General features: G+C 44.9%; 2 protein-coding genes across 8 annotated transcripts in view; one reads left to right on the top strand and one right to left on the bottom strand.

Moving 5' to 3' along the window:
* The window catches only part of DNAI1 (dynein axonemal intermediate chain 1), a 60,576-nt gene extending 58,311 nt beyond the window's left edge, over positions 1 to 2,265 (bottom strand). For both annotated transcript variants that reach the window (XM_047829888.1, XM_047829889.1), the window contains exon 1: positions 2,048 to 2,265. In XM_047829888.1, the coding sequence (XP_047685844.1) occupies positions 2,048 to 2,077 (30 nt within the window). In that variant the 5' untranslated portion in view covers positions 2,078 to 2,265. The remainder of the gene's footprint in view (positions 1 to 2,047) is intronic.
* A 222-nt stretch (positions 2,266 to 2,487) lies between these two features.
* FAM219A (family with sequence similarity 219 member A) overlaps positions 2,488 to 26,757 on the top strand; it is a 55,386-nt gene continuing 31,116 nt past the window's right edge. For 2 of the 6 annotated variants that reach the window (XM_047829892.1, XM_047829896.1), the window contains exon 1: positions 2,495 to 2,876. In XM_047829892.1, coding sequence (XP_047685848.1) covers positions 2,850 to 2,876 — 27 coding nt within the window. In that variant the 5' untranslated portion in view covers positions 2,495 to 2,849. Of the gene's footprint in view, positions 2,910 to 26,757 lie in introns of all 6 variants that reach the window. The other 4 variants (XM_047829890.1, XM_047829893.1, XM_047829894.1 and 1 more) reach the window with 3 other exon arrangements.

The following is a 26,757-nucleotide window of genomic DNA, read 5'->3' on the forward strand; positions in this document are numbered from 1 at the left end:
AAGTCATAGATACCTCCTCCCTGAAGCTTAGGCTGCTTCAACCTGTATGTCTCTCTTCCTGCCAGACCCAGGGATCCCATCCTCTCTTATCTTTGTATGCCTGTGTTCTCTCTCCCCTAGAGGGAGGAGTTGTGCTAGGTTCAGGGGAACCCCAGAGTTCCCCAGAGTTCCCAGAGGAAAGGCACAACTTCTCAAACCTCTCTAGACTGTTGCACACCCAGCTCACCAGTGACCCTGATTGACCTTCACTGAGACAAGAGAGCGGAGAATACAACCTAGCACAACCCAACCTTTTCTCACACCCCACTCACCAATATTACACATTAAAACAACTCTTCCCTCTAGGGGGCAGCACTGATGTGTCCATAGCCAGTGTATACATATGTGAACATAGGGTTGTTTCCATGCGTCCATGTGTATATGGCCAGTTGACCCAGGCTTTTCTGCTTCCTATCTGCTGTCACCGCTCTCTGCTCTCAGTGAAACTAGACTCTAATGTCTCCCCTAATGGGCTGGAGAAACTGACCCCAAGCTTGTTCAAACTTTAAGTGCCAGGAAACACAAATCTCATCTGCAAGTGACAGAAAGCAATGGTTACCTGGGCCTGCAGGGTTGGGAAGAACTGACTGGGATGAGGCACAAGAAAACTTTGGAGGTAGAGGAAGTGTCCTATATCTCAATTGTAGTGGTGGTTCACAAGTGTACAAATTTGTCAAAACTTGTCAACATGTACAACTAAAGTGTCCATTTCATTGTATGTGAGCCAGACATTAGTAATGCTGAATTTAAAACAAACTTTATGTAAATTAAGTCAGTAGGCCCAAGCACTGTATATGAGCTTAAAAACACAGCTACCCTGACATAAAACTATGGCATGGCCATACAGGAACAGCAGCCTCCTCGTAGTTGCAGAGATCTAAGAGAGATGAGTCCACCTGCTCTGGAAGGACAGGTGAAAGAAGCAAACTAGCAAAGACTAATATGGAGAAAGCCAAACCAAAATATGTAAAGTCACAAACAGCATGGACACAGATTTGCTTTCCAAACCTCAAAATTCCTAGATCTGAGTGAAGGAAACTTAGAATAAATAAATAGAAGTTCTGCTTCACAGAGTCAGAAACTGCATATTAGTCCCAAGGTGATAATTCATAAAGGATTTGGAAAAAGTGAATTCTTAAAGGACTGAGTGACAACCACAGAGGGCTCCTTGAGAAGCTGGGCCTTACCTTCCCTTCCAGAGTGATGCTGGGGAGGAAAGCAGAACTCTGTACTTGGTGGGTGAAGGGGCTAACTCTTGGGTATCCAAGTTACCCAAGGGATGACATCTGGCCAGGTGGCAACAAGGACACAATGTTCAAATGGCTGAATGAGTCACAGGAGTGGTCCAGGGACTCACAGCAAAGAGAGACATATGAGGCTCCAGAAATAGTCGGGGCCAGTGTTTGGTGTGTCCAAGTGTGTGATGTGGGGGTGGGGGGCAAGAATGGGAAAAAGATCTCTCTTCTCTTCCTCTTTACCTGACCTCTCTCTCCTCACAAGTCTCCCAGCACAGAAAATCTAAGCCAAACTCCTGTACATAATCTGTTCTGTGTCTCCTGTACAGTTCTCTTGCACTCCCTCTGTGGGGTCTCAAAGGCCTGTGTCCCCACCTAGCCCAGCGGTGGACATACAGAAAATGGCTGGAAAAAGAATTTCTTTGGGACAAGAATATAAGGGCAATGAGGAAGGTATCAGTGGGAGTGGGGGTGGGAGGTAAGACAGATGGACTGGTCAGGAGGGTCTGTGGTGTGAGTGGAGAGAGGGAATGGAATGGCGAGGGGAGGACAAGTGAAAGGAAAGTGGGAAATAGTGGATCAGGGGCAGTGTGTGAGAGGAAGCTAGGATTAGAGGGAGAGAAAAGGACAGGGTTAGAGGTCAGTGGAAACACAGGCAAGGGGTCACAGAGAGAGAGGTTAAGGGTCAACAGGAAAAGGAAGATGAAGGATCAGTAGAAGATGATCAGTGTCCTCAGAGGTCATTGGGAGAGGGCAGTCGGGGTGTGTGGTACCTGCTTACGAGGCGGCTGTTTATGGGGCATCTTGGAAGAAGCAGGAAACACCTCAACACTTGGAACACCTACAAAATACTCTCTCGCCTGAGGATTAGGAATGTGTTTGTCCCCTCGATCACGCACAGGAAATCCGGATTCTCTTTCACTTCAATTCCCAGTTGCAGGGGTTCTTTGGGGACAGCAGTCGATGTGGGTCCCCGCGCCCTTGCAGTATAGAATCGGCTCCTCCCAGACGCGGTTGCCCAGCAACCAACCTTTAGCCAAGGCGCAGGCGCCTCTGACGTCCCCTCCCGGCTCGAGGGAGAGGCGGGGCTGGGCGCGCGGGGAATCTCCGGCTCCACTAAGACCCGCCCCCCTCAGGAAAAAAACGACCCGCGGCCGAGCGCTTTAGAAACTCCTGCATGTGGGCGGGGCTGGAGCACCCAGGCACCACCTCCTCATGAATAATGCAAGTACAGGCGGTGTCCCGGACCCGGAAGTGGAGTTGCCGAGTCACCGCAGTGGCTGAGCTGCTGACAGGAGGCGGCGGCGGAGGAGGAGGCGAGGCAAGACCTGCGGCTCGGCCGGGCCCCAGCCGCGGTAGCACTAAGGCAAGCCCACGGAGCCACGCTGGTCTCAGTCAGCCAGCGAACCTCCCACCCCTCGCCCACCCTTCCATCTGCCCGGACGCCTGCCCGCCCGACTCGTCCCGGGCGGCCTAGTCTGCACCACCCACCCGGCTACTGGGGCCGCCGCCCCGCGCTGTCCCGTCGGCGTCCCTGGCCGCGCCCGGCCCCGGGCCCGCTCGCCCGCCGGCACCATGATGGAGGAGATCGACCGGTTCCAGGTGCCCACCGCGCACTCGGAGATGCAGCCGCTGGTGAGGGGGCGGGCGGCGGGCAGGCCAGGACCGGGAGGGGGCGCTGCCCGAGGGGGAGGAAAGGAGGGAATCAGGCTTTGGTGGCTGTGCGGAGGGGGCGCCTTGGGATGGAGCAAAGGAAACCTTGAAATCGCATCGCCGGGGGAGGGGGACTTGTAGGACTAGAAAACCGTAGGAGAATGAGCGGAGTGACAGCAAAAAGGCATGTAAGGGCTTAGGGCATAGTCAGCAGACACAGGCCAAGGGAGCAACAGGGAGGGCCGTCGGGTGGAATGTTTGGGGCACAATGGTGCACACCGCTAGTGGAGGCCCTTAGCTGGGAAATGAAGGAAACTGTCATAGGGCACCGCCGCGGCCAGGCCCAGGGGCTGGGATGAGAGGTGAGGAGCCGCTTAGCTTTAGAGGCCTGTGATGCTCAGCGCGGGGGAGGGGGCCAGGGAGCAATTAGGCTAAAAGGGACTGGGAGTAGGCTTGCAGAGAAGGAGGGAGCATGCCTGCCAGTTTGCTGGATACGGATGGGAATTCAGGCCTGGGCCAAGGACCGGTGGGTACAGGGGGTCGGTGCAGGACCCCTGAATTACGTTCTTCTGAGGAGAGCGCAGGCAGTCTAAGCTGGGGGTGCTAGAGCTGGAGTCGAGGGGGAGAGAGCTCGGCGGCGAGGTGGAGAAACAGGGGCGCGGATGAGAGAGCTCTGGAATCGACGGGAGAGGGGGCGGGGTCGCGCCGGAGCCTCCAGTGCCCACCCTTTCGAAGAGCCCCCAGCATCCTCGGCCTACGTGCTTCGAGTGTTTGCTGGGCGCCCATCCTGCTGCCTGTCCGCGGTCCGGGAGTCTGGGAGGAATGATGTCATCGCTGCCGGCGCGGAGGGGATGGAAGGGGGAGGGCGACGCGGGCGACCGAGGCCAAGCTTAGGGGAGACCATGCCCTATGGCCACCGCTCAGGGAGGATTACCTGACTGGCTTGTACGACCGGCGGTGGGCAGTGGGGCGAGAGGCGCCGCAGCGGCCTAGCCAGCTGGTATAAGGAGAGGGGGAAGGGAGGGAGTGCCCCGCTCTGTTCACTTTTCCTTCTCCCTTCCTCCTTGGAGCCTGAGGGGGAGCTGGAAGGAGGCAGGGTAGGCCAGGAACCTGAAAGGCGTGGATGCCCTATTCTCTGAGCTATGCTGGAGCCTAGCAGAGCTCTCCAAAGCTTGAAGATCTGGGGCTCCCTAAGGCTCCTCCTTATATGTTAGGTGGGGAGGTGAGGAATATGTTCCACATTTGGGCCCCTAGACCCCTGGCTAACAGATGTGCTTTGTAGCTTCCTGAGTAAGTAACCTGCCCATTACAGCAGACCAGACAGACTTTGTCAGGGACCCATGACCAACTCTAAGCCACACCTTTTGGGGGATGGTAGAGAGAATCATTAGGAGCCACCTAGCAGGAAATGAGCCCTTTTCCCTTTTTGTTACTACTTAGTTCTAGAAGCCCAAACAGAAGCTCTACATAAGTATACAGTATTAAACTGGGGAGAGAGATGCTGATGGACTTTTTTTTCCTAGGCTGATACCATCATTGGAATATTTGGGGGCCAGAAAATCCTGGTGAGAAGTCTGTCCCATGAACTTGAAGAACTTTAGGCTGGTTTAAGAGGACATTCTTTTCTGGATTATCTTTCCAACCAACCTGGCTTGTCAAATTAGATGGCCCTTCCAGTTCTAAGCATCTAATCGAGAACCAAAAGGGATGATGGATGAAATAGGAGGGAAAGGAGGTCCAAGTTAGTCATGAGAAGAAAGCAATGAGTTGGTTCTTGCCTCCCATCTGGGGTTCCTGAGAAGGTAGTCAATAGTTGTCCAAGGAAAGGGGGGGAAGGAATGAGGTCACAAGGCTTTCTTAGTTGTCCTTGGTACCTTTGTTATTGCCTGAAATTCCCAATGATAGTTTGAGTAAATAGTGACCCCAGAAGACTCCTAAAATGCTCTGGTCTGTGTGACTCTGGATTAGAAGTGCTTATGCAAGGAGGCACTTATCAGAAAAGCTGTGGTTGCCCTCAGACCCTTTTCTTGAAGGCTAAAGGAGTCCTCTGTAAGAGGATACTTTGTTGAGGTTGATGAGAGTGATGGGAGTGGCAATTCAGTAACCTCCCCTTTAGGGGCACAGACATTGCCCTGTAGATTTCTGCTTCTTGACCTCTGTTTCCAGGTTGAAATCTAGAGGATCCCCAGAACTCTTTAAATGCTCTGTGTATTATTGAGACTAGCAGATTCTTGTGTAGCATTTCTGAAAGAGCCTTCATTGCAGGGCATAAGGAATCAAAACAGTATACCACAAAAGAGAAGAGCAAAGTGGCTCTTTAGAGGTATTTGAGTAGACCATAAAAACTAGGGTCCCGGGATCAAACTCAACTGTGACCTATTTATCATTTATTGAGACCTCTAGGAAGTCTCTCCTCTCCTCTGGATTCAGTTTTCTCATTTATGAAATGAAGACAAACTATCTCTTTAAAATTTAAGCAATAGCTCTTCACTCTGTCTTCCAAGGAATATCATAGGGAGTTGATATCATTGATTTAGCTAATTCATTCACCAAATATTTCTGTAGTATCGTCTCTGTTCCAGATCTTATACTAGGTATTGGGGACACAGTGGTTAGCAACACAGACACAGTTTGGCAGAAGTTTATTGTTCATGCTTACTCCTTCAGTGTGGGCCTGCCCCTCTGAGGGCAGAATAGGGGCTGTCTCCTTTAGCCCTAATGGAAACAAGGCAATGCTGGTATTAGCTTCACTGCTCTTTTCTGGACCAAGCTGTACTGATAAAGGCCTATCACAGGGACTCCATCATTTAAATAACCCTCCCTCACCCATAGTGGTGGAAAGAATCCAGAAGGCATTCCTTACTTGAAAGGCTCTTCTAGGGAAGAAGATTTTTATTTCTTTTTTTTTTTTATTTACTTGAAAGAGAACCTCAGGCTTGAAAAGGAGGTCTAAGAGAGTGGCAGGAGCTGGGAGAGAAGGCACAACCAGCAGATCTGGGTGTTTCCAAGGTGCTAATTTAAGCATTAGTTCCAACTAGTGGGAAGCAGAGGAAGAGATCCCTGCCCTGTTGTTACTGCTGCTGTTGCCACAGCTGTGTGGAGCCTCCTGTCTGGGGTGGGAGTTTGCCTGAAAGGAATGGCTTCCTTTCTTTTCCCATCACAATTATTTAATTGGCCTGGCTGCATCTCAGCAGCTGAACCAGGCCTGGGCCTATCACTGAGAGCTCCCCAGGGTCTCTTCCTGTCTCCTTATGAAAGGAATGAGAATTGCTCTTGGAGACCTATTCCCTGTGCTCCACTCCTGCTGTGTTCATCTCCCAGACAATCCTGAGTGTTTCTGAACACAGATTTTCCAAAGAAACTTTCAGGGATAAGTACACCTTGTACTCAGTTTTGTGTCCAAGCCACACATGCACCTCACTGATCTAGGGAAGCTCCCAGATATCCAAGGCTCTCTGTTGAGCAGTTGGGTTGGATTTGGGCTGTTGTTTGTGTGAGTAGCAGGGATAGTCTCTCTGGCCCTATTTGTCTGTGGGGCTGGTTAGTGCAGCCTCATAGTCTATGTCTTCTCTTTGGCTTCAATTGGAAAGGAAGAGATTTGTTGAGGGGAAAAAAATGGAGCTTTTAAGGATTTAATTATGTCAGGCAAAATCTTACCTCCTGTGCTCTCAAAGACCTAAGAGACAACCAAAAAAAAAAAAAAAAAAAAAAAAAAAAAAAGCATATGGCACCATATGGGGTCTCTGTATGCCTGAAAGAAATGCTAGTCTGTCCTCCTTGAAACCCATATTATCCATTAACTCATTTGTTTAGTTCATGAGCATATGCTCATTTCCAGATACTTTAAGGATAGAGACAAATGAGATTTCTCCAGTAGGTGGCCAGGAGAAGGATGGGCTCAAATAGCTATAGGAAGCTCTTAGATATATGTCAGGAAAGAGTGGAAATCAGCGAAGGGTGCCCCTGAGTAATAGTGGCACCTCCCTTGGAAGAAGATGAGGAATGCTGAGGTTTTGATCCTTTGACCACATGAGTTTGGAAAGATATCTGAGGCTCCTCTTGCCTCTTGACACTCATGGATGGGGATGGTCAAGATAGTAATTCAGTGAGTAGGCCACAGTAGCTCCTGAAAGTGGCAGAGAGAACATTGTAAAGAGAGCAGGAAGCCACTAAGGGAAACTGACCCATGTGTATCCTGTGGTCTGGGAGCCTCAAGTTACCTTCTTGTGGTCAGATGGCTTTTCAGTTTAAGAGTAGGTTCTCCTAGTGGGTGCATGTGGCTTATGACCCAGTAGTACTTCTCAGGTTTTGGGAAGAGGAACACCCTCTTCTCTTTTCCTATATTGCAAAGGGAGGATCAGATTTGCTCAGGCCTCCACCTTCTCCTTTACTACTCCTCTCTTCAATCAACAAACATTAAGAACTTACTTTCTGCCAGATGTTGTGTTGGGCTTGATAACACAGATTCTTGATTCAGGAATACACACAGTCAAGATGGCTTGAGGTACTATGGGTAATTAGCACTGCACGAAGTAAGAACGACGTCAAGCAGGGCCAAAGGAAAACAGGAAGGGCTCTCATCAAGTGATCAGGAAAGGTTTCACAGAGGGGACATTGCTGAACTGGCTCTTAGAAGAAGACTAGCAGCTTGACAAACCAATAAGATGAGGTGAGGGTAAGGGTTCCAAGCAAAGGGTATGGAGGAAGAAACAAAAGCGTGCATTTGAATGAATGAAGGGTTGTAATTAAGGGAATAAAATGGTCAAATTTGAGTTTAGGACTATCAGTCCAATTCTGGATGAGAGATGGGAGGTGACATTGGAGGTTGGAAAACGAATATGGAGGTGGTACAATAATAATCCAGGCAAGAGATGATGAAAGCCTACGCTAAAGCAGAAAGAGAGGAGGGACACATATATAGATCCTAATACAGCAGAATAGGCAGGATATGGTATATGTCTGGAGTTCTGATGGAGAGGTTGGGAGTCAAGGATGACTCTCAGGTTTATGGCATGGATATCTGGAAGGCAAGAGGCACCATCACCACCCCAGGAAATTGTCGTGGTTTGGGAGGTTGGGTCTGTGTACCTCTTGGCTTCAGGGACTGCTTATATGGGAGAAGTCTGCTGTTTTCCTTTGCTCTGCTGTTGAAACTGCATTCTTGGGGTGATGAGGGACCCAGAAGTCCTGGAGCCAAAGACCAGAGTGACACTGGCCCCAACAGCCTCAAAAAGGATACTAAGACATGTGCTCACCTGCCAGTAAATACTTTTCTTCTGAAACCTGCTTTGATGAATACAAGCGAATTGGTGGCAGTAAGGAGTCCTGGTATTTTGTTGCTGTTGTTGTTGTTGTTTTCCCAGCAGCGCTTTGATGAAGGAAAAATAAAATCCTTTGTTGGCTAAGAGAGTTCTTTATTTTGCATTTTCTGGCCTGGCCTTTTAGCATCACCCTGGTTAAGCTTATAACAGTTTACTCTCTACTTGGTTCAGCTAGACTCTTTCACTGACTTCTTTTAGAATGGGTGTGCAAGTTACCGCTTCACTTGCAAGAGTCAGAATGGAAAAGGACACATACCCCCCTTCTCTGAGACCAGCCTGGAAAGCTGCACTTGGGAGAGAAGCAGTTTCCAGGCTGCTATCTTCCAGGCAAGGTGTACCAAGGGAGCAGGCTTCTAGAGTGAGATTGCTTGGAGGTGACTTGTCTTCTTAAATTAGGCCCCAAGTGTAGTCTCAGTTGGCAGGTGCTTCCATGGGCAGCTGGGTGTTAGGCTGAATCATTTCCAGCCCCCAGCTGCCTGCTGCTTTTGACTATTGCCCATAGTGAAAAGAAATGGAAAACAGAGCCTTCTTCACTTGAACCTGATTCACCTCAGGCACCCCCTCCCCTACTTGAAAGGGCAGATGGAGCCTTGTGTCTGGAAAGGATGTAGGAGACTCAGCTTCTTGGGCTTAGCTGCTTCATGCCTTCCAGCAGACCCTGGGAGAACAGGTACAGGGAGCCCCAAAGAGAACTGGAAGAGGAGAATCAGACTAATAGCAGATACTCAGAGATGCTAGCTGAAGCAAGAGGCATGGCTCAACAGGCTCTCAAGTCATTGTTTCCTAAGGAGACTCTAGTGGGAAAGTGGCCATCTGGGCCAGAGAAAGGAAGGAAGGAAGGGGGCAGAGCTGGGACCAGCTTTGGATCTAGCTCTGCTCTGGAGTTCAGAAATTGGCACATGACCCAAAGACTTCACTGTGGGGCAGCCAGATGAACTCCTTGGCTCTAGGAAGGGACTCTGGAGTGGAGAAGCCCACTAGAAAGGAGGCTCATGGGATCTGGCCTGGAGGACCTTAGACAGGGACCAAGTAGGAGTTCCCTCTAGGTGGTACATTCTTAGGAGCTAGTTCAAGCAGATATGTCATTGCATTTGCTGTTGCTGCTATTGTTATTTAGCAATGCCAAGTTGAGTATCAGGTGGTTCTTGAAGGTCATTTTTAAGTTTCTATAATAACAATGATGTATTTATGTGCATAAGATGGGACTAATGGCCACAAAGGGTGTTCTCTGACCATTCCAGCCCTGAGAAATGTAAGTATGACAAAAGGCCACACTCAGGCAGAAACAAGCCCAGCTACTGTGGTACCTGGCCTGGTTTTTCCTGTTTTTGTCACCAGACTTTGGCTGTCCTAACCAGAGTCCACCCCATCTATCTACAATACCTGAAGGGATACTTTAACTAAGATTTATTGAATTAACTGCATCTGAATCATGGAGTAAGAACCATACATATTTTACTATGTAGTTAACTTAAACATAATTATCTACAAACTATAAATGATTTATAGTTCCCATAATTTCCAGTTTTATCTTTGTAAAGGAATTGGTGAAGCACTTAGTGAAGCATGGCTTAGACCAGCATTTTCTATAGTATAATTCTTAGAAACATTGGTCCTTTGAGATACTTTATGGGGGAATAAAAAAGACCTATAGACAAATTCCTTTGGGAAACACTATACACTATCCCATCACAATGTTTACTAGTGTTTTAAAGGCTCTGAGAAGTTCTGCAATAAAGAAACCTTTCCAGATTTGTTTAACCCAATGTTTCTAAAGTTTGTGTATCTATGGTACTTTTTAAAAAAATATTTATTTATTTTTGATAGAGAGAGGGGAGTGTAAGTGGGGGAGGGCAGAGAGAGAAGGAGACACAGAATCCGAAGCAGGCTCCAGGCTCTGAGCTATCAGCACAGAGGCCGATGTGGGACTCAAACTCATGAACCATGAGATCATGATCTGAGCTGAAGTCGGACACTTAACTGACTAAGCCACCCTGGCACCCCTATGAGGCCTTTTTTCATGTTACATCTATTAACATCCTACAGAACAAATGTGGTTTACGGAATACTCTTTGGGAAATTCTGTCTTAGAAATTAGCCTCTTTTTTGATTCAGTCTAGATTTGTAGTATTCCCAGTTCTTTTAAGTCTCTTTTATAACCCACACCATTTTATTCCATGCTAGTCTGTAATGGGATGTTGCGGCTTTATGTCAAGGTCTGGACTTACTGCCATTAGTAGGAAGTTCTTGGTGAACTTTGGTCAATGCAAAAGCAAATACCTAGTGCCTAGTTTTTCTCATGATAATACTAAAGGCATTTTACTTCCTTTCAGTCCCTCTACTAAATGTTGGTTTAGTGAAACCAGTATTTTTACCTTTAACTTTTTTTTTTTTTGACAGCTTCATTGAGATATAATTCACATACTGTACACTTTACCCATTTAGTACTTTACTTTTAATCTTTGTGTGGTTGCTGCTTGCCTCAATTCTGTTTCTTCTTTTTACCTGTGGGCTGTGCTCTGCCCTTTTGTGTTGTGCTAAGCAGGAGAAACTATAAAGATTATAGTCATCAGAAAGAAATCTCTCATCAGAAGGAATCCCATCTCAACTGGGATTTAAGCTGAAAAAGTGATTTCCTGATTAGGTAGGGTGCCTCAGTACTTCCTCTATGGTACTATTAAATGTGCCCCCTGGTCTTAGCAGCTCAAAAGGCATTCCCGAATAATCATTTTACACTCCCTACTCCATGGGCTATATAAAGCATGAATGATAAGCAGGTTTCACCCCTTGTATCAATGTCCATTGATCAGTAGTGGCTGTCTGGATCATGTATTAAGGTGGATTCTGAAGCAGAGTTCTGGGTCAGTGAGAATGAGTGATGTGGTTGATTTTCCACATCTGCCATGGTCTTTAGTGGGGGAAGCATAATTTCTGCTTGCCATCCTGGCAGCCCTGAGGCCTGAGCCATCATAGTTATCCTAGGCAAAGAACACAGGAAAGGAAGAATCTTAGAGATGTTAGCCGGCTCAGCAATCTGTTTCACAGAGGGGCTGGACTCTTATGATATGGCTCTCTAAGAAATGAATGGAGACAATGGAATAGAATAGAAACCCCAGAACTAGACCCACAAAAGTATGGCCAACTAATCTTTGACAAAGCAGGAAAGAATATCCAATGGAAAAAAGACAGTCTCTTTAACAAATGGTGCTGGGAGAACTGGACAGCAACATGCAGGAGGATGAAACTAGACCACTTTCTTACACCATTCACAAAAATAAACTCCAAATGGATAAAGGACTTGGATGTGAGACAGGAAACCATCAAAACCCTAGAGGAGAAAGCAGGAAAAAACCTCTCTGACCTCAGCCGCAGCAATTTCTTACTTGACACATCCCCAAAGGCAAGGAAATTAAAAGCAAAAATGAACTGTTGGGACCTCACGAAGATAAAAAGCTTCTGCACAGCAAAGGAAACAATCGACAAAACTAAAAGGCAACCAACGGAATGGGAAAAGATATTTGCAAATGATGTATCGGACAAAGGGCTAGTGTCCAAAATCTATAAAGAGCTCACTAAACTCCACACCCGAAAAACAAATAATCCAGTGAAGAAATGGGCAGAAAACATGAATAGACACTTCTCTAAAGAAGACATCCGGATGGCCAACAGGCACATGAAAAGATGCTCAACGTCGCTCCTCATCAGGGAAATACAAATCAAAACCACACTCAGATATCACCTCACGCCAGTCAGAGTGGCCAAAATGAACAAATCAGGAGACTATAGATGCTGGAGAGGATGTGGAGAAACGGGAACCCTCTTGCACTGTTGGTGGGAACGCAAACTGGTGCAGCCACTCTGGAAAACAGTGTGGAGGTTCCTCAGAAAATTAAAAATAGACCTACCCTATGACCCAGCAGTAGCACTGCTAGGAATTTACCCAAGGGATACAGGAGTACTGATGCATAGGGACACTTGTACCCCAATGTTTATAGCAGCACTCTCAACAATAGCCAAATTATGGAAAGAGCCTAAATGTCCATCAACTGATGAATGGATAAAGAAATTGTGGTTTATATACACAATGGAGTACTACGTGGCAATGAGAAAGAATGAAATATAGCCTTTTGTAGCAACGTGGATGGAACTGGAGAGTGTTATGCTAAGTGAAATAAGCCATACAGAGAAAGACAGATACCATATGTTTTCACTCTTATGTGGATCCTGAGAAACTTAACAGGAACCCATGGGGGAGGGGAAGGAAAAAAAAAAGGAGGTTAGAGTGGGAGAGAGCCAAAGCATAAGAGACTCTTAAAAACTGAGAACAAACTGAGTGTTGATGGGGGGTGGGAGGGAGGAGAGGGTGGGTGATGGGTATTGAGGAGGGCACCTTTTGGGATGAGCATTGGGTGTTGTATGGAAACCAATTTGACAATAAATTTCATATATTGAAAAAAATAAAAAATAAAAAAAAATAAATAAATAAAAACTGAGAACAAACTGAGGGTTGATGGGGGTGGGAGGGAGGGGAGGGTAGATGATGGGTATTGAAGAGGACATCTTTTGGGATAAGCACTGGGTGTTGTATGGAAACCGATTTGACAATAAATTTCATATATTAAAAAAAAATAAAATAAAAGGCAATACATGTTCAGTGGCAAAAAAAAAAAAGAAATGAATGGAGAAAACTGATCTTTCCTACCCTCATCTCCAACATGGATTTTTGAAGTATTGACCTTATATAAAGTTAATAATTCTTTGGAAATAGATAGGCCAAGCAAGAGGAAGTAACCTTGACTCTGCTGACCGAATAAGGGGAAAAGAGGCAGATTTAGGAAAAAACCTCCTAAGTATCATATAAGTAGTTGGCCACACTTCAGATGAAAATATAAGCCCTTGACTAAAGGAGCAATGAGAAGGAATAGGCTATAAGATGAGACCCTTAAGCCAGCAGTTTACTGGAGAGGAAGGGCCCTACTGTGAACTGTACAGCCTTAGCACTCTCTTTTTCCCAGGCTAAATAGAACCTGCATTTTCCTCCTACCATTTTCCCAGAGACTGGTTTCCACATCTCCAGTTATCCTGGCTGCTGTAAGTGGATACTTTGAGGTTGTCATCCCTGGAATTAGACCTAGACCTCCTCATCTGGTCTAACTGACTCAGACTACTGTGGGACCAGCCGCAATCCATAACATTGATAGTGTACTTCTATTATTATCAGTTGAGGATTCATGATCATCTTTAATAACTGTACCTACTGTTACGTTGAACTCAAGATACATCTGAAATAGGGTAAGCCTTTGTCTTAGCAGTGTAAAATCAAGGCAAAAAAATGGGGTCACATGTTGGGCTAGGCTGGCTGCTAATACAGGTAAGGATTCATTGGAGCTAGTGAGATGGTGGTTTCATATTTATTAGAAACTATGCCACAGGGCACCTGGGTGGCTCATTCAGTTAAGCATTTGACTCCTGTTTTTGGCTCAGGTCATGATCTCACAGTCATGAGATCAAGCCCTGCATCAGACTCTGCACTGAGCAGACCCTGCTTGGGATTTTCTCTCTCCCTCTCTCTCTCTCTGCCCCACTCCTGTTCTCTCTCTCTCTCTCTCTCAAAATAAATAAATAAATAACTTTAAAAAAAAAAAAGCTATGCTACATTTTGTAATTGATTCTTACTCTCAGAGAGGGAGATGGCTGGATTCAGCAATGTGGAATTTGAATCTAGGTGAGGCTGTGGATTGTGTAGGCTAGGATAGACCTTCAGAAAGCTAGTGCTTATATGGACAAAAGACTTCATATAAACCTACTATGTGACATGGCCATGAGCAAAGGTAACGTGCTGTTGAGCCGCATTCAGGTCCTAGGAGTTCAGGTCCTTGAAGGTGACAGGTCAGTGCTATCTTAAGTCATATGTTCTATGCTGATGCCATTATTCAAGAGGGGAAGTGATTGGAATGAAGAAAGGAGTCAAAACCACATTACGTGAGAACAGTTGGAAGAACTGAGGCTGTTCAGCCTGTAAAAAAATATATATATAGTTGCAGGGAAAGCATTTTAAGGTTTTTAAATGCCTAAACTGCTGGAGTTAAGAAAGGAAAAACAGTTAGACTTAATATTCACAAGGAGGAACCAGGGCCTTTGGGTTGGGAGCATAAACATGCTTCTATCTCTGGGCTTCATTGCCTCCTGTTCCCTGTGGTAACGGTTCTCAAACTGGGGCCAGAGGCCAGGGCACCTGGAAAACATGTTGCTCTTTGCAAAATGCCACACTAAAGGAGGAGCTAGGAACAACACTCTAGCAATAGACGTGGCTCTATTATGTGTGTGCAATATAAACATGCCTAAAAAATCCACTGTGGAATTTAGCACGAGCAGCAACCTTCCTACTTTTCTGTTAATATGTGTTTGCTAATCTTTCCTGTCTTTCAGGGCCTATCACAAAAATGCCACATTCTTCATGCATCCTTATCTCTCTTTCAATAAAGTATGAACTGTCCATTCTACCTGTCCTGTGGCCCTAATACATTCTCTTTAGAATTTGAAGTTTATGGTTGCAATTATCCTTATTGTAAATTTCTTTCTTTTTTTTTAACTTTTTAAAAAATGTTTATTTATTTTTGGCAGAGAGAGAGACACACAGAGCATGAGCAGGGGAGGGTCAGAGAGAGAGGGAGACACAGAATCCAGGCTCTGAGCTGCCAGCACAGAGCCCGACGTGGGGCTCGAACTCACAGACTGCGAGATCGTGACTTGAGCCGAAGTCAGACGCTCAACCGACCGAGCCACCCAGGCGCCCCTGTAAATTTCTTTCTAAGGTAGATGAAAAGATGTTTCCAAAGTACCTGAATCACCTTGTGAAGTGGACTGGGAAAGTCATTTTTGCCCATTTTACAGATATGCAAGCAGAATCCCAGAAACGGCTTGGCTATTAAACAGCTGGAGGTTGGCATGGCCAGAACATCCTGACTCCCAGGCCCTTGATACAATTTGGGACGTAATTAAATTCTTCATCAACTTAAACTTCTCCACTTGCTTTTGAGGCATCTACACTAAGTTTTGCTCCTCCTGGCTGGCCATATTTTCTACCATTCATGCCAGCTTTCCTTGTGATAGGTCTAACCAGGCCCCTCACCTCCTCTTGTCTATTGGCATCTTGAGGCCAACTCTCCCCACCCTTCTTTTAGGTTTATTTATTTAAGTAATTTCTGTACCCAACATGGAGCTCAAATTTGTGACTCCAAGATCAAGAGTCATATGCCCTTCTGACTGAACCAACCAGGAGCCCCAAGACCTCCTCTCCTCTTAAGAACTCTCTCCCCTTTCCTTGTCTGCCTATCCCACCCCCACCTATCCTTCAGAAGACCATATAAACTCCCTTTCTCCAGGGGAAGTCTTCTCTGACTATTCTAGTGAGGTCTCAACCATCCCTAAAGCCTCTAAAACCTCTAGCACATAACTTGATACATATGATATCTTAATTTGGGGGGATCCAATTTTATGTGCTATGTTGTGAGTTGCTTTCATGAAACAGAACTACAGAAGAGTGCAACTGGTTTCTTTAAAGATGAGTACGAATGGAGAGGATATTAGGAGGTGATTCTAAGGAGGGGACCTAGTAGAGACCCAGAGGAGAATGAGTAGGTGGGAATTAATGAGTGGAATAGAAAGTACATGTAGAGAATTGTGAGAGATTCAAGGGGATACATGAATTGGGGCTCTCATTCATTATTCAAAAAATACTATTGGTGGCAGAGGGGGGATGCCTGGCTGGCTCAGTCAGTAAAGCATGTGACTCTTGATCTTGGGTTGTGAGTTCAAGCCCCACGTTAGGTGTAGAGATTACTTAAAAATAAAATCCTATGGGGTGCCTAGGTGGTTCAGCCAGTGAAGTGTTTGACTCTTGATTTTGGCTCAGGTCATAATCTCATGAGTTCGTGGAATCGAGCCCCATGTCAGGCTCTGCACTGTCAGCATGGAATCTGCTTGGGATTCTCTCTCTCTCCCTCTCTTTCTGCCCCTTCCCTGCTCATGCACATGCACTCCTTCTCTCAGAATAAATAAATACACTTTTTTTAATCTTAAAAAAGTACCATTGGACATTTGTTCTCTGTAAGACACTGTACCAGACACAAGGAATAATGTGATGAATAAAGCAAACATGGTCCCTGCCTATATGAGCTGGAAGTCCAGTAGGAGAGATAGATACTAAACAAATGAAGTGTGCTAACAAAATTACAATAACAAACTATGACAAGCGATGAAAAAGACAAGAACAAGATAGCATGAGAGAGAATAATAAAACCTCCCACATTAGACTGGGGATGTCAGGCAAGGCTCCAATGAGAAAGTAATGTTTGGGATCCAAAATTTATAAAGAACTTCCCAAACTAAACAAATAATCCAGTTAAGAAATGGGCAGAAGACATGAATAGACACTTTTCCACAGAAGACATCCAGGTGGTCAACAGACACATCAAAAGATGTTCAATATCATTCATCATCAGGGAAATACAAATCAAAACCACAATGAAATACCATTTCACACCTGTCAGAGTAGCTAAAATTAACAACACAAGAAACAACAGGTATTGGCAAGGATGTAGAGAAAGTGGGAATGGTCTTGCACTGTTGATGGGAATGAGAACTGGTGCAGACACTCTGGAGAACAGTATGGAGGTCCCTCAAAAAGCTAAAAATAGAACTATTCTACAATCCAACAATTGCAGTACTAGGTATTTTTACCCAAATAATACAAAAACACACATTTGAAGGGGTACATGTACCCCAATGTTTATAGCAAAATTATCAACAATACCCAAATTATGAAAACAGCCCAAATGTCCATTGACTGAAGAATGGATAAAGCAGATATGGTATAGGGGTGCCTGAGTGGCTCAGTTGGTTAAGCATCCAACTTCAGCTTGGGTCATGATCTCACAGTTCATGAGTTCGAGCCCCGCGTTGGACTCTGTGCTGACAGCTCAGAGCCTGGAGCCTGCTTCAGATTCTGTCTCCCTTTCTCTCTGCCCCTCCCTGCTCATGCTGTGTCTCTCTCTGTCTCAAAAATAAATAAAAACATTTTTTAAAAAGCAGATATGGTATTTATATACGATGGAATATTAGCCATCAAAAAATATGAAATCTTGCCATTTGCAACGATGTGGATGGAGCTAGAGTATATTATGCTACATGAAATATGTCAGTCAGAGAATGACAAATACCATATGATTTCACTCATATATGGAATTTTGCTTAAGAAGCAAACCAGATGAACATGTGGGAAGGGGGGGGAAGGGGAGTGGAAACAAGTCATAAGAGACTCTTTTTTAAAAAAATTTTTGTTATTATGTTTATTTATTTTGAGAGAGAGACAGAATGCGAGTAGGGGAGGGGCAGAGAGGGAGACAGAATCTGAAGCAGGCTCCAGGCTCTGAGCTGTCAGCACAGAGCCCAGTGTAGGGCTTGAACCCACGAACTGTGAGATCATGACCTGAGCCTAAGTAGGACGCTTAACCAACTGAGCCACCCAGACACCCCATAAGAGATTCTTAACAACAGAGAATGAACTGAAAGTTGATGGAGGGAGGTGATGAATCGCTGAATTCTGTTCCTGAAACCAATGTTGTGCTCTGTGTTAACTAAAATTTAAATAAATATTTAAAAAGAAAAAAAAAAAGATAGGGCACCTGGGTGGCTCAGTTGGTTGAGCGTCTGACTTCGGCTCAGGTCATGATCTCGTGGTCTGTGAGTTGGAGCCCCAGTTGGAGCCTGCTTCAGATTCTGTGTCTCCCTCCCTCTCTCTCTGCCCCTCCCCTGCTCATGCTTTGTCTCTCCCTCTGTCAAAAATATATAAACATTAAAACAAAATTTTAAAAAAGAAAGAAAGTCATGGTTGGGGCACCTGGCTAGCTTAGTCAGTAGAGCATGGGATTCTTGATCTCAGGGTTGTAAGTTCAAGCCCCACATTGGGTGTAGTGATTACTTAAAAATAATTTTTTTTAAGTTTATTTATTTATTTTGAGAGAGAGAGAGAGGGAGAGAGAGAATCCCAAGCAGCCTCTGCACTGTCAGCACAGAGCCTTTTGCAGGGCTCAAACTCATGAACTGTGAGATTAAGACCTGAGCAGAAATCAAGACTCAGATGCTTAACCGACTGAGCCACTCAGGTGGCCCCCCAAAAAAAATCTTTAAAAAAAAATCCAAAAAAAAAAAATCTTAAAAAAAAAAAAAAAAAGTAATGTTTGAGCTCAGACCACAGAATGAGAAGGACCTGGAATCCCTGACAAGGAGTGACTTGCTACATGTTCTCCGGTGGGGTGGGGGCTCCCAGATTTGGTAGTCTGAATCTCTTACAAATTGACCTTTCTCCATCTTCTCCCTTTACAGCATTAGGTAAGTTTTCAGGAGTAAAGGACATAGAAGAATGTAGGAGGGCTGGTCCAGCCTGTCTCTCATAGGTAGCAGAGCTGATGACTGTGCTGCTAGCTTTGTTGTGAGGCTGGAGGAGCTATTAATGGAGTTGTGATGTGTGACGTGTAATATTTAGTGAGCAACTTGACTGTCCCAATGAAGAGCTCCTGCCTGAGTCTTCCAACATTATATGACTTGCACACATCCTCCTGGAGATGGAAAAAAATATCTGGAGCTCTTGGAGGGAGGAAAGAGTGCCAGCCTGGATGTCTTGTTCTCTGTGTGTTAGGCACAGGGTTCATATTCTCCTTACCACGAAAGTCAAATGCTACAAGCTATTCTGTCCAGGGGCAGACCTGACTCCAGTGGGAAAGCCAGCAGCCACACTGGCATGTAGATTGCAGCAGCTAGTGAGAAGGGCCTCTACTGGGCCTCTTACAAACCCCAAAGGTGTTCGCTAAGGATTTCAGCTTCCAGAAAGTCCTCTCTGCCCTCAGCTGTCCTGCTGCTTCCAGCCCTGGCTCAGAGGATATCATAAGCTCAGAGAAAGGCCAAGTGGGGATAATGATGTGGGAAGGTGGTGGTGGTGATCAGTGGCTTGGGAAAAAAGAGGAAGAATTATGTGGAGTCAGGAAGGGAGACTAAGTTGGGAGGTGATAGTCAAGGTAGTAAACAGCGGCACCAAAGGGAACCGGTCAGGAACCATCTATCCATCTCCCTGTCAACTTCCTAATGGAACCTCATGTTTCAGATCCTTTATTTGCCAAGGGACTGAACTATAGCAGTGAGGCAGTCTCAGGGAACTCCTACAAGAATTGGCTTGTATATCCTTGAGGGGCTATGGAGATGAGGGTGACCTACTGAGGGGCACTGGCCTCAGGGCAGGAGCTGTACACAGCTGTGGTAGAAAGTTGGCTGGGTACATTCTAACTTTACCACTTTTGTTATGACCTTTAGCCAAGCTCCTAAACTCTTTCAGGCTATTTATAAAATGAAAAAGATCATGTACATGAAAATGAACTGCAAATTACCCTCTCATTTCTGATCTAAGGGTTGATGGCAATTAAGGGGTTGGTGTTTTCCATTTTTTGGTCAGTGGTTCCCAAGGGAGCTTTTATAGGCAAGGGTGAAAAGATGGCTTATTCTTCTCATCATCAAATGAGAGCCCCTGGCCTCCTTGACAAGGCCATGATGAGACCAGTCTAGAGATGGAAGTACTCTGTGCTCCCATTGATTCCCAAAGGGGTTCCATTGACTAGAGGAGTCCTGCTCTGCCCCTCTGTACCATGACTGTTTTAGAATTCTTTTGGCAGAGTGGGGCCTTCCTGGAAAGCCCCAGTACTGATGTTAGAGGAGGATGTCCTGCTTCTGTTTCAGCTCCCATGGGCCAACTTTCAGGGCCCAAGAAACAATTGAAAATGTCCACATTGCTACTATTATCCCCAGTGGGGACTTGAGAAGGTAGTTTCTAGTCTGCAGACCTTCAAATTTTAAAAATGTTTTGCTATGGAAAATCTCAAGCATATGCAAGGTAGAGGAAAAGGTAAAATGAATTCCCTAGTACTCACCCAACTTCAACAATGATCAACCCAGGGCTAACCTTGTTTTACCTATACCCCACCCCCTAGATTATTGTGAATAATTATTTCATTTATAACCCTGTTTGTCTCCTATATTTCTGCAAACTGGTAATTATATCTCAAGGTCTGATTAGATTCAGATTCAACTTTTTTGTGAAGAATACTTCTGAGGTGTGCTGTATACTTCCTAGTGCATCACATCAGGAAGGAGGTGCAGGACATATGGGTTGTCCCACCTTTTGTGAAATTCAGATTAACTAGTGGTATAGTTAGTCTAATCTCTCCATCACAAATGTTGCCTTCAGCCTTTCACTTAAAGTTTTGAGCAACCATTGCTGGTCATTGTTTCAGTCCATTGTCTAATCAGGAGTTTCTTTTACATATGCACAGCAAAGAACCCCTGTCAATGTTCTGCCTATATCCCCCACAGGTATTACAGATATCTCTAGGCCTTTCTCCTTTAGACCCTACTTTTTCTATCACTGCCCTTATCCTATACCATCATTTCCTACCTTATCAGCCCAAGATGTCCCTAGAATGTCTTCAGACCACAGGTACTCACCCTGCTTCATGAATGCTTATTTGGAGTCTCTTCTCACTGAGGCAACACTATCTCCCCCACAAAGCTTCTGCATCTGCTCTCTGTGAATCCTGCTAGACCTATGCTTGACCGTGCTAGAGTGTGGAGGCAAGTCTAGTGTTTTCCTCCTCTGGGAGAGAATTCAGCAGGGGCTGGGTTTATTTTACCTTTCCAGGGATTTCTAAGCAGCCTTCTCCAATGCTGAAGACAGACTTTCTCACTTGTTTCCTGAGCTTCCTGCCCCAGCCTGGGTCCTGGCAAGGACCCAGGCCTGATTTCCTGTTTAGCTGGGCTGTGGGCTGTGAGAAGTTGGAGGAGGGGTGGGGCAGGCAGCTCTAGCAGCTCTAGCAGCTCTAGCTCTTAGGCCCTTTTCGCTTTCCAGCCAACTTAAAAAAATCTATGACAGCAAGAACACAGCTATCTCCTTCTAGTACTTTAGCATTCCTGTGCTGCTCAGGATCTTCACTCTTAGTTTCTCCCCTTACAAAGGAAAAATTGGAAGACTGTACACTCTGTGCACATGTGCCCCAGACAAACACACTGTATATACTATGGGTGCTGTAAGCTAGCTAACCAGGAAGGCACATAGAGGTTGAGAGCTTCTTCCTGCAAAGCTGAACCTACCTCAGGGCCCTGCCCCTGCCCACAGGAGTGCTGTGCCTCCAACCACCCCATCTTAGTAGCTATTGATGCCTTAGTCACTATGTCCAATCAATGCGTGGAGAAGCTGATGGGGCAGGGAATCTGAGATGTGGAGGCTGGCTAGGGACCTGGCTATGTAGCCACCAGAAAACGTTAGGAGTTCTGTAGTGATAGCCTGTCACCAGTATAGGATTTCTTATGAGAGTCTCACAGCCCTGAATGTCCCACTTACATTCCTCTTTATCCCTAGTTCTTCCTTGGTCAATGGTTTTGAGAAGAGACCTGTTGCACATTACTTTTTTGCTCCCTTCTCCTGAATGGCCACAGCAGGAATTGTGTGAAGCCCTATCCCTTTATCCCCATGAAAGGAGATATCAGAGGAAAGTGTTGCCAAGTAGTAGGTATGCCCAGTACAGCCCCTTACATTTCAACAGCTTCCCCCTTGCTTAACTTGGCCTGCAAAGCCTTATGTCTGGTTCCTGACTTCTTCTCCAGCTTACCTCATACCACATTAACCCCAATCACTGCATCCAACCTTACTGGCTTTTCCTCCATTTCTCTGATGTCCCAGACTCCATTCTGTTTTAGTGCCTTCGCACATGTTGTTCCTTATGCCTAGAATGTTTTCCCTGTACCTTCTACCTTTTTTGGTTGACTCTTACTCATCATCTTTCAGATCTTAGCTCAGCTATAATTTCATCACAGAGGCTTCCTTCAGACTCTAGACTTTGTCAGTGGCCTTCTCCTTATTTTACTTTTTATGTTTATAATTTTGCATATGTTTGTATGAGTATGTTATTCATATGGATCCTTTTGAAGGCCAAGTTTCATGAAGGCAGAGATCATATCTACTTTTACTTCCCATTATGTCTCTTGTGCCTCGTAAGGTGACTTACACACAGTAAAAATTTACTAGATATCTGTCGAATTAATTAACTAATTAAATCTTGTTCCCTTTATTTAGTAACCTCGTGTCACATCTTACTATTATATTCAACTGTACACCCTGTGATGTGTGCCTTGCTGTTTATGGGCACTTACTGTCAGGGGACACACATTTTATTTAATCCCGTCAACAATATGAAGAAGGTATACTCTTAATCTACAAAGAAGGCAAGTGAGACCCAAGGTCACACAGCTAGTAGATAGCAATGCCCAGATTCAAGCCCAAGTGTGAAGTCAAAGCCTGTGCTCTTAACCATAACACTACACTGCCCCCTTTTGGCAGTTTGGAGAGTTATCACTGGGCTTTTTCAGTCACTACTAGGTCCTGGTTAATTTCAACCCTGATTATTTCAATCAATACTTTTTGGAACTTACAGCCCTGAAAATCCATGATCCAGTTTCAGTCCTTCTGCTTTTGGTCCAGGTTGTGGAAGTATACAGGGAAGGGAATTCAGTCTGTACTCCCCAGTGTCCAAGGGTGCATGTGTCTCGGGTCTGTTTCCCATCTGTTTTCCGTAGGACCTCTGTAGCCTCCAGGGCTTAATGCAGTGTCCTATTTTAAAGAACAGAAAGTCCAGCTGTTAAAACGGCCTAATGGACAGTGGTCTGGGGAATAAGCACAGCCTGATTAAGATTTTAGGAAAGATCATTGAGATGGGGAGAGTTTGTCTTTTTGTGATTTAGTCACTAAAGATAGAGCTCTGGAAATTGGCTTCAAGTCTTTCTTAGGAAACAGACTCAGTAAGAGGACAATATCTCTTGCTGTTGATTAGAAAAACTCAAGTTAGTATCCCAAGCTCTTTTTTAGTGGCCAGGGAATTCTAACACTGGCCCTGTAAAGAGGGTAATATTACATCCCTAGAAGGAAAAGTGATGTTGGAGTGCCTGGGTGGCTCGGTTGGTTAAGCATCTGACTCTTGACTTTAGCTCAGGTCATGATGCCAGGGTCATGGGATCTAGCCCATATTGCACTCCATGCTGAGTGTGGAGCCTGCTTAAGATTCTCTCTCTCCCTGGGGTGCCTGGGTGGCTCAGTCGGTTAAGCATCCATCACTGGATTTCAGCTCAGGTCATGATCTCACACACAGTTCATGGGATCAAGCCCACATCGGGCTCCAAGCTGAGAGCTTGGAGCCTGCTTGGGATTCTCTCTCTCCTCTCTCTGCCCCTCTCCCCACTTGCATGTGTGTGTGGGAGCTCTCTTTTTCTTTCTCAAAATAAATAAATAAACATTAAAAAAAAAAAGATTCTCTCTGCCCCTCCTCTCTCCCTAAAAAAAAAACAAAGCCAAGAATGGTAACTCACCAAAGATCATATAATCAGCTATCCTTAAAACTAATCTAGGTCTTTCTAACTTCAAAACCTGAGTATTCCCCACCTCTTGTTGGGAAGTACTGTATACATTGTCACAGCCTTTCTGGGAAAACAGCTGGCAATATAATGTGTGCATACCCATTGACCCCTTCAAAAATTCTACTTCCAGGAATTTATTAACTAAAGAAATAGGGGCACCTGGGTGGCTCAGGTGGTTAAGTGTCCATCTCTTGACTTCTGCTCAGGTCATGATCTCATGGTTCATGCGATTAAGCCCCGGGTTTGGCTCTGCGCTGACATCATGGAGCCGGCTTGGGATTCTCTCTCTCCCTCTCTCTCTGCCCCTTCCCCATTCACACATGCACACACTTACTCTCTCTCAAAATAAACATTAAAAAAATAAATGGATAAGTGTATAAAGGCTTTTTTTTTACAAGATATTATAGCAGCTATAAATTAATAGTAACAATATTATAACATTATATTACACTGTTGTAATAGCTGCAACATAATAATGGGTGGGGGGAGAAACAACACAAATCTCCATCAATGGGAACTGATTAAATAAATCATGATACATCCATCCATCCCACAACATATGTATAGGCAGCCTTTTTTTTTTAACAGTTAATTTTAAAATAAGGTTTTTTTTTATTTTTTATTTTTTATTTTTTTTTTATTTTTGGGACAGAGAGAGACAGAGCATGAACGGGGGAGGGGCAGAGAGAGAGGGAGACACAGAATCGGAAACAGGCTCCAGGCTCTGAGCCATCAGCCCAGAGCCTGACGCGGGGCTCGAACTCAAGGACCGCGAGATCGTGACCTGGCTGAAGTCGGACGCTTAACCGACTGCGCCACCCAGGCGCCCCTTAAAATAAGTTTTTTAAGTTTATTTATTTGAGAAAGAGCACATGAGCTTTACATGGGGAGGGGAGAGAAAGAATCCCAAGCAGGCTTTGCGTTGTCAGTGTGGAGCCCAATGTGGGGCTCAAACCCACAAACTGTGAGATGATAACCAAGAGTCAGACACTAAACCAACTGAGCTACCCAGGTGCCTTAGGCAGTCTTTTAAAAGGAGGAAGAGATAAAATCCAATATGGATTGACATGAAAAGATGTCCAGATATATATCTTTTTTTATTGTGTTAAAATGCCTATAACATAAAAGTTACTATTTTCATATATCATTTGGAATGTGGATGATATGATTCATCTATGCCTACCCAGAAGATATAGCATTTACTTCATAATTCCCATATTTTTCAATCAGGTATGCACATCAACAAGTTGGTGAAATGAATTGGCTATGGAAATGTTGCCAGATACCTGGATGCCACCCGTCTGGCCAGTCTTGTTCCTTCTGGGCACCCCAAGTTTTGAATGGACTGGCGGTACTTCACTCAGTTCTTCTCACTTCCTTCTTAAGTTCTGTAGAGCTCTGTAGCTTTGGGAAGGCAGGCATTTCTTTGAAAACAGAATGCCATCACACCAATTAGATACATTTCTGTTTCTTATTTCCTTTTTAGAGATCTCCTACAGTCTCACTTTCACCACTGGGAAGCAAAGGAACAAAATTATTCTCACATTGCCCAAGGTAAAGCCATGATCACTGATGTGTCAACATTCTGAGTGGTTCTCTTTGGCTTCTGGCCTTGCTCCCATTGGGAGTTGCTCCCATTAGTGTTGCTGCTTATTGTGGTTTTCAGTATGGCCTTTTTATGAGGTAAAGTAGGAAAGGGGTCAGGAAACTTGGGACCTAGCCCTGGCTAGGGGACTTTAGGAGAGCTGATCAGCTTTGCAGGGTTTCCTTTTTTCTTCTCTGTAAAATTGGGGTAAAGAATAGATGCTGGATTTTTAGGGCAGTGAAAATATTCTGTACGATACCATAATGATGGATACATGTTATTTTACATTTGTCCACACCCATAGAATGTATAACATCAAGAGTGAACCATTATATAAACTTGTCTTTAGTTGATTATGATGTATCACTGTAGGTTCATCAGTTGTAACAGATACACCACATGGTGGAGGATGTTGGTAATGGGAGAGGCTATGTATATGTCGGTATACATAGGGGGTATACAGGAACTCTCTGTACCTTCCCCTCAATTTTGCTGTAGACCTAAAACTGCTCTTCAAAAAGATAAAATCCTTTTTTTTTAATTTTTTTTTTAACGTTTATTTATTTTTGGGACAGAGAGAGACAGAGCATGAACGGGGGAGGGGCAGAGAGAGAGGGAGACACAGAATCGGAAACAGGCTCCAGGCTCTGAGCCATCAGCCCAGAGCCCGACGCGGGGCTCGAACTCACGGACCGCGAGATCGTGACCTGGCTGAAGTCGGACGCTTAACCGACTGCGCCACCCAGGCGCCCCTAAAATCCTTTATTTTTAAAAGAGATACTATTTCTATCTCTTAGGATTGTCAGATTTAATGAGATAATAAAGAAAAAGTTTTGAAAGCATAAGTTGCAATGCAAAGATAAAGATCTATATTTTTCTGGATTTAACCTTTTCTGACTTGCATTGTAAACTCTTAAGAGGCATGTCTCGAAATCTGTTTCCTATGATGTAGCAACTTAATAGGCAGATAGAGATACTGAACAATCAGGAAAAGCCACTTCATTCTATTTTTTATGTTTATTTGTTTTTGAGTGTAGGGGGAGGGAGGAGCAGAGAGAGAGGAAGACAGAATCTGAAGCAGGCTCCAGGCTCTGAGCTATCAGCACAGAGTCCAAAGCAGGGCTAGAACTCACAAACCAGAGATCATGACCCAAGCTGAAGTCTGATGCTTAACTGACTGAGCTGCTCAGGAGCCCCCAAAAGCCACTTCATTCTTAAAACCAACCTGAGGAAAGCAGAGGGCAGAGGAGAGTCAGATACTCATTTCTGTTTTAACCACTTAGTTATTGTTTTAATTCTCCCCATTGAACATGCCTTACTTTTGTAAGTTAAAGAAGCCAATAAAGACTTTTTAATGGTGGGGTGCCTGGGTGGCTCAGTCAGTTAAGCGTTTGACTCTTGATTTCAACTCAGG

Source organism: Prionailurus viverrinus, chromosome D4, assembly GCF_022837055.1.
Source record: "Prionailurus viverrinus isolate Anna chromosome D4, UM_Priviv_1.0, whole genome shotgun sequence".
Taxonomy (NCBI): Eukaryota; Metazoa; Chordata; class Mammalia; order Carnivora; family Felidae; genus Prionailurus; species Prionailurus viverrinus.